Genomic DNA, 12,362 nt, shown 5'->3' with positions numbered 1-12,362 from the left:
TAAGCTTTTAGGCTAATTAGCTGTTTAATATTTATTCTAAAATATTTCTACGACCTTCACTAAATAATATAGCCTCGGACACAAATCCCCTATACGATCATTAAGATCAGATGACAAGTCCCACACCGTCATTTTAAGGAGTGATGTTAAAATAAGACTTCTCTTTCTCTTATCTACATCATCGTGCAAAAAAATTACAAACGAAGGTATAAAGCCCATACTACTTCGCATGCTCATTATGCCGTTAAAATAAAATAAATAATAAAAGTTGAAATAGATTCGTTGGGGGCGTTTACGTGAAGATCGATTACGAGACACGAACGGACGGTAGCCAAGGTCCATTAGCCGCGAAGTCTTAACGATTTTCCGCAAAAAATGATTGCACCACGTTCCTCCGAGGCTTTAAAGTGTCACCGTAAGTGTGCAACGTAAGCACGAGTCAAAAGCGGCTTCGAGCGGTGGCCCAGAGTTGCGTCGTCTACCCGACCGGACGAATCGAATGTCGAATTGGCCAGGCAGGGCCGTAACGAGTTGTTACCTTAGGCTTTCGGTACCGTTCACCACTCGGACGCATTACCTCCTGCTTGGTAAACAGGACGACACCGCCACAGTCACTCTCACGCGTCGGCTAATTCTGGCTTTTCTGGCTATGCGATAGGCTGAGCGGCAACGAGGCGGCGCACCTGCGACGCTCGCTCCGCGAGACCCGGGGCCCGCCGCTCCCCTCCGCCCTCCACCAGTCGCCAGGGCGCTCGTTGCCCCGTGAGTACGAGGTGCCGCGCGGTCACGTGGTCCAGTCCAGTGGCGTTAGCATCGGCGGCAGCGGCGGTGGCGGCGGAGGCGGCGGCGGAGGCGGCGGCGGCTGCAGCAACGGTGGTGGTAGTGGTGGTGGCGGGGCCGGCGGGTCAGGGCCCCGGCGCTGGCCCGAGCATCAGCAGCAGTTCGCGAGATCGGCGAGCGCGAGACTACCGCGCAGCCGACACCCCGCAGCCATCATCGACTACGACGACGACGACGACGAGGACGACGACGAGGACGACGACTACGCCGAGAAATCCTCCGGCCAGGACTCCAGGGATGGTGAGCGCAACATACAGCAGGTGAGTCCTACGAGTCAGGCGCTACACTCTATACGACGAGGCCAAGGGCCTTAGGCTCGACACGTTGCCGACGAGACGCGACACTTTGACAAAGAGGAAAAAGAAAAAGAAACGAGTCCATGGCCCGTGATAAGGAGTGCCAAATAGCGTGGTAAGGGGGGGGGGCGCTTACGTAGGAGGCTCACGAGGCTTTCGATAATCCAATCTTCCAACAACGAAGCAGCAAACTTTCCTTAAGCAACTTCTACAATTTTCCCTCCTCCCTTTAATTGCTTCACCTTATTGTTCATTATTCCGCGATAATTCGGTGTATTCCCTCTCCATTCCACACACACCCCCTTTTTCGATCGACGTTCGTTTTTCTCTCTCGTAAGCCACTGCGTACGTGCTGTCTCGTCTCGTGCATATGCCTTTCGATGCCGTTCAAGGCGAGGAACACAAGTTGTTTTTTTTTTCTTTTTTTTTTCTCTCTCGCAAGTACACGCCGACGAGTAATGGCGCGTTAATTTAATTTAAGATTTATCAAAATCGCTTGGCAAAAAACTTTTTCCCACTTATCACGAAAGATAAACTCGATAATGTTTTCCGCTCCGAGTTGAAGAACGAAGGTCTTAACCTCTCCTTCGTTGCCATCCTCTAACGAAAAGCCACACTCTACAGGCTTAATTACCTCATCATAAGTCAACATTTACAACACCGTCGCATCAACGACGCGATTGCAAAATCGTGAGCAAATCGATGGTTTTTCAATCGATTTTTCGTGATCAAAGGCGGCGATCGAATTGTCGAAGAGACCGAGCGCGCGAATCCCAGTGGTCTAAGGCCGCAGGTGAAAATGAGCGCCCGAAGAATCGACAACTCTAAACGTAATAATATCCGGGTCTGTTGGCCGTGTACTTGGGGTGCTTGTCAAGGAGGTCGCGCGGAGTAAGCCGACGGCGGTCAGGTAGAACGGAAGGCGCGGCCGAAATAAACGACGAGCGCAAGAATTTAACGATTCCCGCTACGCTCCTGCGGCGTGATTCACCTCAATATCCGGAATCGCGGATAAGCGCACCGTCTCGCAACGGGCCCTCGTCGCGTCATTAGCGGGCCCGTTACGAGGGACGACGCGACGGTGCTGCGGCTTTCACCTCGCGCAACTCGTATCTCCGGCTCCCTGACCCGGCGTACGCGTCCTTCCACGTGACTCATCATCGGTATTTCTCCGTAAGCGCCGCGTCGCCAGTCATCGCGATGCCGAGCGATTTTACTTTACTTTTTTTTCGCTGCCCTACCTGCTTCTGAAACTCCTTCCGCCTCCGCCACCGCTGCCCCCACCCCCTCCCCCACCCCCCACAATTCCCCTGCCCCGTTCAATCCGGCGCTTAATCGGACGCGTAAGCTCTCGTCTCTAATCGTCGGTGGTGGTGGAATGGGGTAGGGGTTGGGAGGAGGAGGAGGAGGGGGGATGATGATGATATACCCGCGGCCGAGGCCGCTCCATTATTACTTATCCGAGCTACGGGATAAGCTGGCTCCAATGCCTCTCCCACCCATCCGCCCTCGGCGACTCGGTGAGTCAACGGTCCCGAGACTAAAGTGAGACGACGTCCGCTAATCGAACGAGTTCGCGATCGTCTGGCACCCACCATGTGCCACGCCGTCCGTTATTATGCAACGATTCCACGCAACGATTCCTCCTCGTAAGCCGACACTTTCGACCGAGGCAACGGTCCCGCTCCTGAGCGACCAACCACTCGTTTTCACGCTCCGGGCCTCGATCGCGACCTCGCCCTACCTCGCCGACGATAAGCGCTTAACAGCCCAATGATCTGGTCTTCGTCTGCCCGTAGCGCGAGGAGTCGATGAAGCGGCTGCTCGAGTGGAAGCAGCGCATGCTGCAGTCTCCGCTGACCCGGAAGCCGACCTCGGGATCAGGGCAGCGGAGCCAACCGGCCAACGCCGACCTCGCCAGCTGCTACAAGCAACAGGCCCTCCTCGAGCTCGCCGCCCACGAGGCCTCCCTCGCCGAGCAAGCGGCCCAGCGTCACTCGTCCCGGCGCCGGGACGACGCTCACCACCGGCCCTATCACCCGCGCAGCAAGAGCACCGACGGGAGGCGCACGGCCGGCGCGACCTCGGCCTCGGGCTCGCTCCACCACAGCGCCCTGCCGAGGTACAACAGCTACAGCAGCGACGACGAAGGTAGGCAGCAGAGCCATTCGCCCGAACTTATTATCTGAATTCTGAGGTCCGCGAGCGCCCGACTCCGTCTACGTCAACCCCACCAAACCCACCCACCCTTCACCTACGTCACATCCCGTTTAATGCTTACCACTCTCTCTCTCTCTCTCTCTCTCTCTCTCTCTCTCTCTGTGACTTCGCCTCGGACTTTGAGTGCCCGTTGAGCGCGACCTTGACGTCGCCGTCGAGAAATCTGGGCTGGCTTATATGGTCCATCCATTTCTTACGCCCATTCGATTAATGGTTTCTTACGGGGACGCGGTGATATGTCGTTGAGAATCGGCCGAGTCCCGTTCCAAATCTGATAAGAGAGTCTCTTAAATAGTCCAATGATATAATCATATGAGCTTTCCAAGCAGATTAGCGAGGAAATTGTTGATAAGGCACTTCAAGTGCTTCGTAATAGCGATAATAAGCTTTTAATAAGAGAAGCTTGGACTTGTTCACCTAAACGTTGGACTCTTCAATAAACTTCTTAAAATCTGTCTCACGTGATATGCGAATTAATTATTAACTTATTATGTTGAAAGTGAATCCGCGTGTGTTCGGCTTTATAGAATTTACACATCAAAATAATTTTGATGGAATCGTGAATGTTCTTTTTTATAAGTGTGCCACTATTTTTACGTAGTATTAAATCATTCATTTTAATATTACGTAAATGATTCAAGGGTCTCCAGATTTCTCGATCGATCAACGAGGCCTTAGACATTATTCTAAAATACATTTCGTAGAAATGAGCTTGTGGTGATAATTTTTAATATAGATCATTTATTAATAGTAGATGTCATAACCTTAATATGGTGTACACTAGAGAACCTCGAATTTTAAACTCACAATTTATTTGATTATCGTCACCAATAGCAATTATTGTCATCATCATCACCATGATCATCATTATCATCATCATTATTTATTATTTGTAATTGTTATTACTAATTTTTTTTTATTTTATTACGTTATGATGATTGTCATTTTTATGAATTACAATATATCATGTTCATTTTTTTTTTCTTGTTGAAAAATGTCTCTCGTTACTGATTCGTCAGCGATGACAATACAATTTATTCATTTAAATTTTAGTAAACACATCCTTAAGTAATTATATAATTACGATAGTTAAGGGGAACAAAAGAAAAAAAAACAGCGCAGAAAAAAAATTTAAGAAAAATAATATTCCATATTATCTATATAGAAGTATTTCATCAAATAAATCATGAAAATAACTATTAAACGTGCTAGTCTGTTTTACAAATATGTACTCAGACATTTATTAAAATGGCTAGTATAATCATTGGGAAAATGCTGAGTAAGAGGGACTCTGGTCTGTACCGTTTACTTGCAAGTACATCGCCCTCTCTCATAATCTTTCGACTAATACTAATGTGAATTAACGTATTATTTCTGTATTATGCCATTAACACATCGATTGGCTGACTAACGAAAAACCAAAAAAAAAAAAAAAAAAAAACAAAAACAAAAACAAACCAAACCAAATAAAACTAAAAACAAAAACAAAATATAAAGTAAAAAAGAAAAATTAAAAAGAAGTTAATTGTATTTGTATGCGATAATGTTAACAAGTACTTTGATTTTACCCAAATATTGAATTGATTAAGACTGTATTGTAAATCTGCATATTCTTCTGTCCTCCACTATGACCGATCATTAGCAACAATTCATAGTCTCTATTGCATAGAGGCGATGAATGTTTAAAAAAAAAAAAGAAAAAAAAAACAAATGTGAATTTACCGTAAGTGAAATGTAAAAGAATACAGTGTTGTGTCTTGCTTGCTCCGAAATCTTCGAGGGATATCTTCTCTCCTTTGTGCGTATGTAATTGTGGGCCTAAACTGTGGGCTTTTTGGTGACTGGATAATGTATTTTCATTAACACTTTGGTACTTAACAAACGCATCCTTGTATTTAATTCCCTCGATCCTTGCTTTATCGTCTGGATTTTCTAAAATTGTGTCTAACCGAATAAATTTTATAACAGATAATTAAATATGTTATTGCTTAGAATACTAGTCGTCAAGTTATTAAAATTCTTTAAATCTAATGGGACATCATGAATTGAGGTTCCTGAAGCGAACGATCAGAAATTTTTGCTATTTTTATGAATTTTATGAACAACAATATTGTTGAAAAACGACTACAATTCGATGCCATAAACAAGTGATTCTACTGACTTGTAAAATTTTTCGTTGAATACCATACGTAAGTTACGTGCTTTTATTTGCTTAAAAGAATGAAAGAAACAAAAAGAGAAATAAAGAGAAAAAATTGTTTTTACTTTGCACGATGCATGTCGGAAGACAAGATTTGTGTCACAAATTTCTCTTATATAATCGTTATTTAAAATCTCTGTCGTTGCATTTTTTTCTTCTCCTCATTATAATTATGTTATGATTGTTACTGTTGTTTTTTCTATTGTTGTTGCTATTGTTATTATTATTATTATTATTATTATTATTATTGTTGTTGTTGTTGTTTTTGTTGTTGTTGTTGTTGTTGTTGTTGTTTTTGCTATTGCTGTTGCTGTTGTCGCTATTATTACTATTACTATTGCCATTACTATTGCTATTATTATTATTCAATTGTATTATTAAAATTATCGTTTAATTATTCTCATTTGCTTTTTACACGTACGCACACACGCATAATGTATATAGATAATTTCACTATGCTACGTATATATTCTTTCATCCTCGCTCTTCCTCCCCTTCCATCTCATCCTCCTTTTCGTTCTCGTTCTTTGTTTTTCTTATATCTAACGTGACATCCGGACCTTCCTACCCATCCAATCCTGGAATTAAGAAGAATTCGTTTTCATTCGTATCCTTTTCATCCGAATAATAAACAAGTTTACTCGCAACAAGACCTTGAAGTTGAAATTGTCAAACTATTTTACTTTTTGTCTTAGTTTCCATTCATTTATTATCTATCTATTTAATTATTTATATTATTATTATATTTATTATTTTTTTTTTTTTCACTTTTATTTTTCATTTTTAACTCTCGCATCAGAATATCGCACCGATCGTATTTCATTTTTAGCCTATTTACAATTTTGCGCGACTTTCCCACGAAAGTTCGGTAATTCGTTAAGCTCTTGTTCCTTGCTGTCCTACCATACACACAACCAGCACGCAATTCTTAAACAAATTTCTTTATTAAAGCACTGGACAAATTCTAGACAGCCCGGCAAATTTAAATATTAAAGCATGATCGCTAGTTAGATTCGATCGACACCTCCTATCCTTAGCAACGCATCTCGTGCCTCGCAGCATATCTTCAAGGTCTCGTTCGTCCTCCTCACCTTCCGAATCCCATAATGCAAACATTAAATTAAGTACTAAAGTGTAATCGAAACATGTCTTTGTTTGACAAATTAAAAAATCCAGAGCTGAACGATGTCCGGCGGAAACGTACGCGCAGACCCTCGCACACGGGCAGAAGTCCTCGGAGTTTCGAGAAGGAGCAGACACCACTGCAGTCGCCCGTACCGATTTACAGTCAGGGGACCGCCGTGAGGCAACACCAGGCGCTAGCAGCGGTCCGCTCGTCCCCTTCGGCTCGTCCACCTTCCTCGATAAGCGATTTCGCGAACTCGGGCTCGCTCGACACCGGGTACGAGGAGATGAGCTTCCCCGCGATGTCATCCGCGACCGTTAGTCCTCAGCAGCGGCCGTCGCCGCCTAAGCTCGTAGAGCCAGCCACGGCCGTGAAAGACGCGAGAGCGCATCGGTCGCAGCCGACGCGGCAGCCGCCCGCGCCCCCAAGGAGGCCGTCGGGCATTCTTAAGTGTCCCGGGGTGTACGCTACGAATCACCCGAGCGCGCGCAACGAGGCCGGCCGGCTGAGCACCTTGACCGGCCACGTGGCCGGCGAGTCCTGGCCGGCCCCGAAGAACGTGCAATGGACATCGTCGAGGGACGAGGATAAAGACGACTGGGATTCAAAAATCGACGAGAGCAAAGTCATTAAGGAGTTCTCTTATCAGTACATAAGACAAGAGGAGGGGGATGAGAAGCCGAGGGAGCTGCTAGTACCGACGGACTCGGGCAATCTCGTTCAGAGCAGAATCCGATCGTTCGAGTCGAGCATGGACCAGCAGAGCGCGAGTCCGGAGAAGGAGCCGTCGCTAATGCAGGAACCATTGAAAATGTCTCCGGTCCAGGCAGCGGCCGAGGCACACGTGTCGCGCATCCTCGACTCCCCGAGGAAGCCGGCAGCGGCGGTGGTGATTCGCGAGTTCGCCCTGGGCGAGGCCAAGGTCAAGGCGAGCTGCGACACCGAGGCCGAGGGACGGCTGTCGAGCGACCGAAACAAATCCGTCAAAGACTTGCTCGCGGACTTTGAGCGAAAGTCTCAGCAGGTGCGCCAGCAGGAGCACGAGAAACAGCTCAGGGAGACGAAGCATCGCGGCGTCTTTAGCGACACGGAGACTCTGCTTTACGACACGGGCAGCGATCTCGATCAGCAGGGCAAGAGCTGCGACGACGAAGAGGATGGCAACGGTGACGATAACGAGGACGATGATGGGAACGATGATGGGATCGAGGGTGTTAATGAGGATGGGGATGGGGACGGGGATGGGAATGGGGGTGGTGACGTGGATGACGGGAATGGGTATGGGGAGGACGATGACGATGACGATGACGACGATGAGAATGAGGAGCAGGAGCAGGAGCAGGAGGAGGCAGAGCAAATCGTACCAAAGTATAAACGGCAGCTGGAGGAGAAGTCCGGGCATGCGATGCGTAAGAGCAACGAGCGCGACAACAAGCTCGGGAGAGATGCAGCAGCCGTTCGCTCTCGTCATCGCGAGATGAGCGCCGACGAGACTGTAAATCCCGCGTACACGAGGCTGAGCGTAACCGAGTCTCTGGTGACGCACGGCGATCGTCTGTCGGGCGAGAGCGACAACGCGAGTCCGATCCCGAAGCCGGCCGAGGATTCGAATCTCGAGGAGCACTACTTGCCGATGACGCCGCGAAAGGCGATCCTCGACCCGAGCAGCGACGAGCGCCCCATGCCAAAAATGATGGAGAGCCTGTTTGCGAATTTGCGTGAGGAGAGCTCGTACGTGGAGATGTCGCAGAACGGGACGACTCGCTCGCTTCTCGCCCCCGACCGCGGCCCCAGGAAGCACCAGGATTACAGTGATTACTCGACACTTGACAATAATCCGCATTACGAGTTCGTTTGCGTGGCGAATAATAAAATCGAGCCGGTTTACATGGAGGTCAGTCAATTGGCCGAGAAGGACGAGGGTGGCTCGTCCGTATTGAAGCACTCGGCGGTGGCAGTGGTGGCGACGGCGGCGGCGGCGGTGGCCGCGTCGGCAGCGTCTGCGGTGGCGGGCGTGACGTCCAAGCAATGCGACTCGATCGGCGACGCCAAGAATTCAAGGGGCGACTTGCCCGACATCCTCACGGCCCTTAAAACCGATAGCTCGGACGCCGACGACGAGTCCTCGAAAGATTTGGACTCGATCGACGCACCGAGGCACCCGCGTTTCAGCCTCTCGGATACCTTCAGGCCCGCCTCTTACTACCTCGGCGCCAGCCAGACCCTCATCGCCGAGCTTCACGACTCCTCGGACAGCGAGCTCGTCTCGCCACCGCCCATCCCGACCTCACCACCGCCCATGGACGAGCTCGACTCCCTCGAGATGCACGACTCCCTCGAGATCAAGAAGACCTGTCCCCAAGTCGTTGTCGTTACGCGCGATTACACGAGCCAGCGCGACTCCCCAAGGTCCTGGAGCAAGTCCGCTGTTGTCCAAACGGAGAGGCGCAACTCGCCCTCCCGCTTCTCATCCGACGCGAGCTTGACATTGAGCTCGACGTTCCGCGACAGCCGTATCTCGCTCGAGAGTGCCTCGGGCAGCGACTCCGTGGAGCTGCGCAATTCCGAGGAGGAGGCGCGACATCGGCGACTGAAGAGGCGCCCCGTAAGCGACGACATGTGCGAGGTCCTCGACAGTTTGGACGAGCTCGAGTCATTGGGCAGCCGCTTCGACGGCACGAGCATCGACCTCGATCAGTACCTCGAGGAGCTGCAGGCCCGGGACGCCTTCAATGTCGACCTTTACGCCAAGGACCTCAGCTACAACAGCATCTACGGCCTCAACGAGAACATGCTCGTCGCGGACAAGCTGCACAAATCCACGTATCCGGACATTGGGAAATCGTCGTTGGTCGCGGCGGCCGAGTCGACCAACGGCCTTGACCAGCCGTTCCTCTACGGCAGCAGGAGCAAGACGAGCTCGGCCAGTAGTCTGCCGTCGATGAGGGTGAGCGAGGTACCGCCAACTGCCTGCCACCAGCACTCCCAGTCGTTTACCGGCGACGCGCACTACGAGAACATCGCCAAGTTCTCGCCGCTTGGTCACTCGCCGGCAATGCCAGCCATGAGTCCCGAGAGCGACCTGGCGATTCAGCATCATACGCGAGATGATTATGGCTACAGGCCGAGCAGGACGACCACGTCCCAGACGTCCCACAGCCGGGACTCGAGCTACTCTACCTATCTCTCGTCAACGTCTCCGGCCGCTGCCGTTAATTACGCGACTCAGAGGCCGGCGAGCGCCCAGTCACCCATAACGAGCCACCAGTCGAGCGGCGTCTACGTCGAGCAGCGTGCCCAACAGCAGGCCCAACAACAGGCCCAACAACAGGTCCAGCAGCCGTATCACGCGAGATCGGCGAGCCAGGACTCGGCGGCTCGCTACTCCCTGTCGCCGAATAATCATCGTCGATCCTCCTCGAGCCAAGACTCCAGCCAATATCCCCCCTCCACCTCCACGGCAGTGCGCGGCTCAGCGGGCAGTCTTCACAATCATGCCGACCAGAGTGGCGCACCCTATTACTACTCGGACCTCCAAGCCGGCTGCCCGACTTCGGAGACCCATCATCCGCGACTAGACGTCCATCAGCAGCCGAGGCCCTGCGCGATAGCCCACACTTCGAGACTCCCCCAGCTGAATAATCAGCGAGGCGACGCGTCCGCTCTCGGTAAGCGCAACGACATCGGCCGCATGGTCAATCCAATTGGGCGCCAGGTGCCACGGCAAATCCAGGTCGACGACATCCAGGAGGCGCGAATGATAGCGGCCGAGCTAAGGAAAACGACGTGCCAGCTGCTGGCCGAGGACAAGGCCGGCCTCGTCGATCGCAGAAACTTCTACGAAGCGGACACATTGAGGAGAGTGAAGTCGACGGACCCGCTGCCCGATCACCTCTCGCCCTCCGATCTTAACACGAGGAACCTCTATCCGCACGGCCTGAGGGATAAGTCGGGCAGCCAGACGCAATTGAACGCGGATAACGCGTGCGGCAATGAGTTCCCGAGTGCCGCGCAGGCGTCGCACAGGCGATCGAGGTCCCTCGAGGGTCTGCTCGACGACGCCGGCCTCCAGAGTCTCGTCGAGCAGCAGAGGAGCCGGGAAAACGGCGAGCCCATGGCCGCGACGGCTCAGCTGCCGCGGCCGGGGCACGTGATCGCGGAACGCCCGACCAACGTCAATCGCGGCAACGGGACTGTCATGGGCGCACCGAGCGAGGCCAACGAGAGCTTCGAGGGTGAGGATCCATGGGAGCAGGACAGTTTGTGGCGCGAGAGCCTCAGGCGAGTGAGTTTACGTCACGCGAGATCGCTGGACAACCTCGACAATCCGACGACTGCGACTGCGACCGCGACCGCGACCACGACCGCCCGAGCCGTCGCGATGCCGGAGACGAGCAGAACGCGGACCAAGATAACCCGTGGTGTGACGTACGTAAACGACAGCGTGGCCAACTCTTTGGAGAGATCTCGGATAATGAGGCGGTCGGAGGAAGGGGGGAAGACCACCGCGAGCGGAGCCCAGGAGCGTGACGAGCACGAGGAGGACGACGCCTACGAGAGATTAGCGATGGATAGGATAGGTGCGGGCGGCTACATTTGGGACCCGGATAACGAGGCTTATAGGAAAGCGGATCTCGGTCACCGTGGCGACGGCCCCGCCCAGCGTGAAGGCAGCCGGCATTTTTTAGAGGAAGGCAACCCTGCCCCGGCTCGCGAGCAGCAGCCGACGGCACAGACCAACGCGGCCAACAGCTTCGAGCTCGACCGCGAGAAGCTCCGCCAGTGGGACCTATTGTCGAGCGCTTGCTTGCTCCAGGAACAGCAGCGAACCTCGATGTCACTGGCAGATGGGTGCCCGGGGCGAGGGTTGCCAGCCGTAACAGTGCCGTTAGCAGCAGTTATCGGCTGCGGGAGCGTCGTCGACGCTTCGTCGAGGCAGCAGGATATCACTGCGATGACGACGATGAATACGAAAATGATAATGGCTGAGAGCGACGGGATGAAGGAGTCGCGACTTCAGCAGCGGGACGACGAGGAGGTGAAGAAGCTAGTGGCGGCAGGGCGTAACAACGGCGCAGGTGAGTGGCTCTACCGGACTGGTGCTGGGCTCGCGTACAGGAAGTGATGATGAGGAGAAAGAAAGAGCCTTTGCCATTGGAAGCCCTCTCTAACGTCTTGGTCTTCGTCGTCGTCGTTGTCGTCGTCGTCGTCGTCGTCGTCGTCGTCGTCGTCGTAGTCGTAGTCGTCGTCGTCATCGTCGTCATCGTCGTCATCGTCGTCATCGTCGTCATCGTCGTTATCATCGTCGTCATCGTCGTTATCGTCGTCGTTATCGTCGTCGTTATCGTCGTCGTTATCGTCGTCGTCGTTGTCGTCGTTGTCGTCGTTGTCGTCGTTGTCGTCGTTGTCGTCGTTGTCGTCGTTGTCGTCGTTGTCGTCGTTGTCGTCGTTGTCGTCGTTGTCGTCGTTGTCGTCGTTGTCGTCGTTGTCGTCGTTGTCGTCGTTGTCGTCGTTGTCGTCGTTGTCGTCGTTGTCGTCGTTGTCGTCGTTGTCGTCGTTGTCGTCGTTGTCGTCGTTGTCGTCGTTGTCGTCGTCTTTTCAATATGTATACGCTCTTAGCGTCCTGCTCTTTCCTCTACTGCTACTTCCTCTTCTTCTATTTCGAAGATGCCCAGCTGCT

General features: G+C 51.7%; 1 protein-coding gene across 1 annotated transcript in view; it reads left to right on the top strand.

Moving 5' to 3' along the window:
- Positions 1-11,888, top strand: part of LOC105363843 (uncharacterized) — a 20,922-nt gene extending 9,034 nt beyond the window's left edge. The window contains exons 10-13 of the mRNA XM_011501641.1: positions 659-1,100; positions 2,936-3,287; positions 6,733-7,943; positions 8,013-11,888. Of these exons, the coding sequence (XP_011499943.1) occupies positions 659-1,100; positions 2,936-3,287; positions 6,733-7,943; positions 8,013-11,807 (5,800 nt within the window). The 3' untranslated portion in view covers positions 11,808-11,888. The remainder of the gene's footprint in view (positions 1-658; positions 1,101-2,935; positions 3,288-6,732; positions 7,944-8,012) is intronic.
- Positions 11,889-12,362: the final 474 nt, after the last annotated feature.

Source organism: Ceratosolen solmsi, unplaced genomic scaffold (genome assembly GCF_000503995.2).
Source record: "Ceratosolen solmsi marchali unplaced genomic scaffold, CerSol_1.0 scaffold28, whole genome shotgun sequence".
Lineage (NCBI taxonomy): Eukaryota > Metazoa > Arthropoda > Insecta > Hymenoptera > Agaonidae > Ceratosolen > Ceratosolen solmsi.
This window is presented reverse-complemented; position numbering and strand designations above follow the sequence as displayed.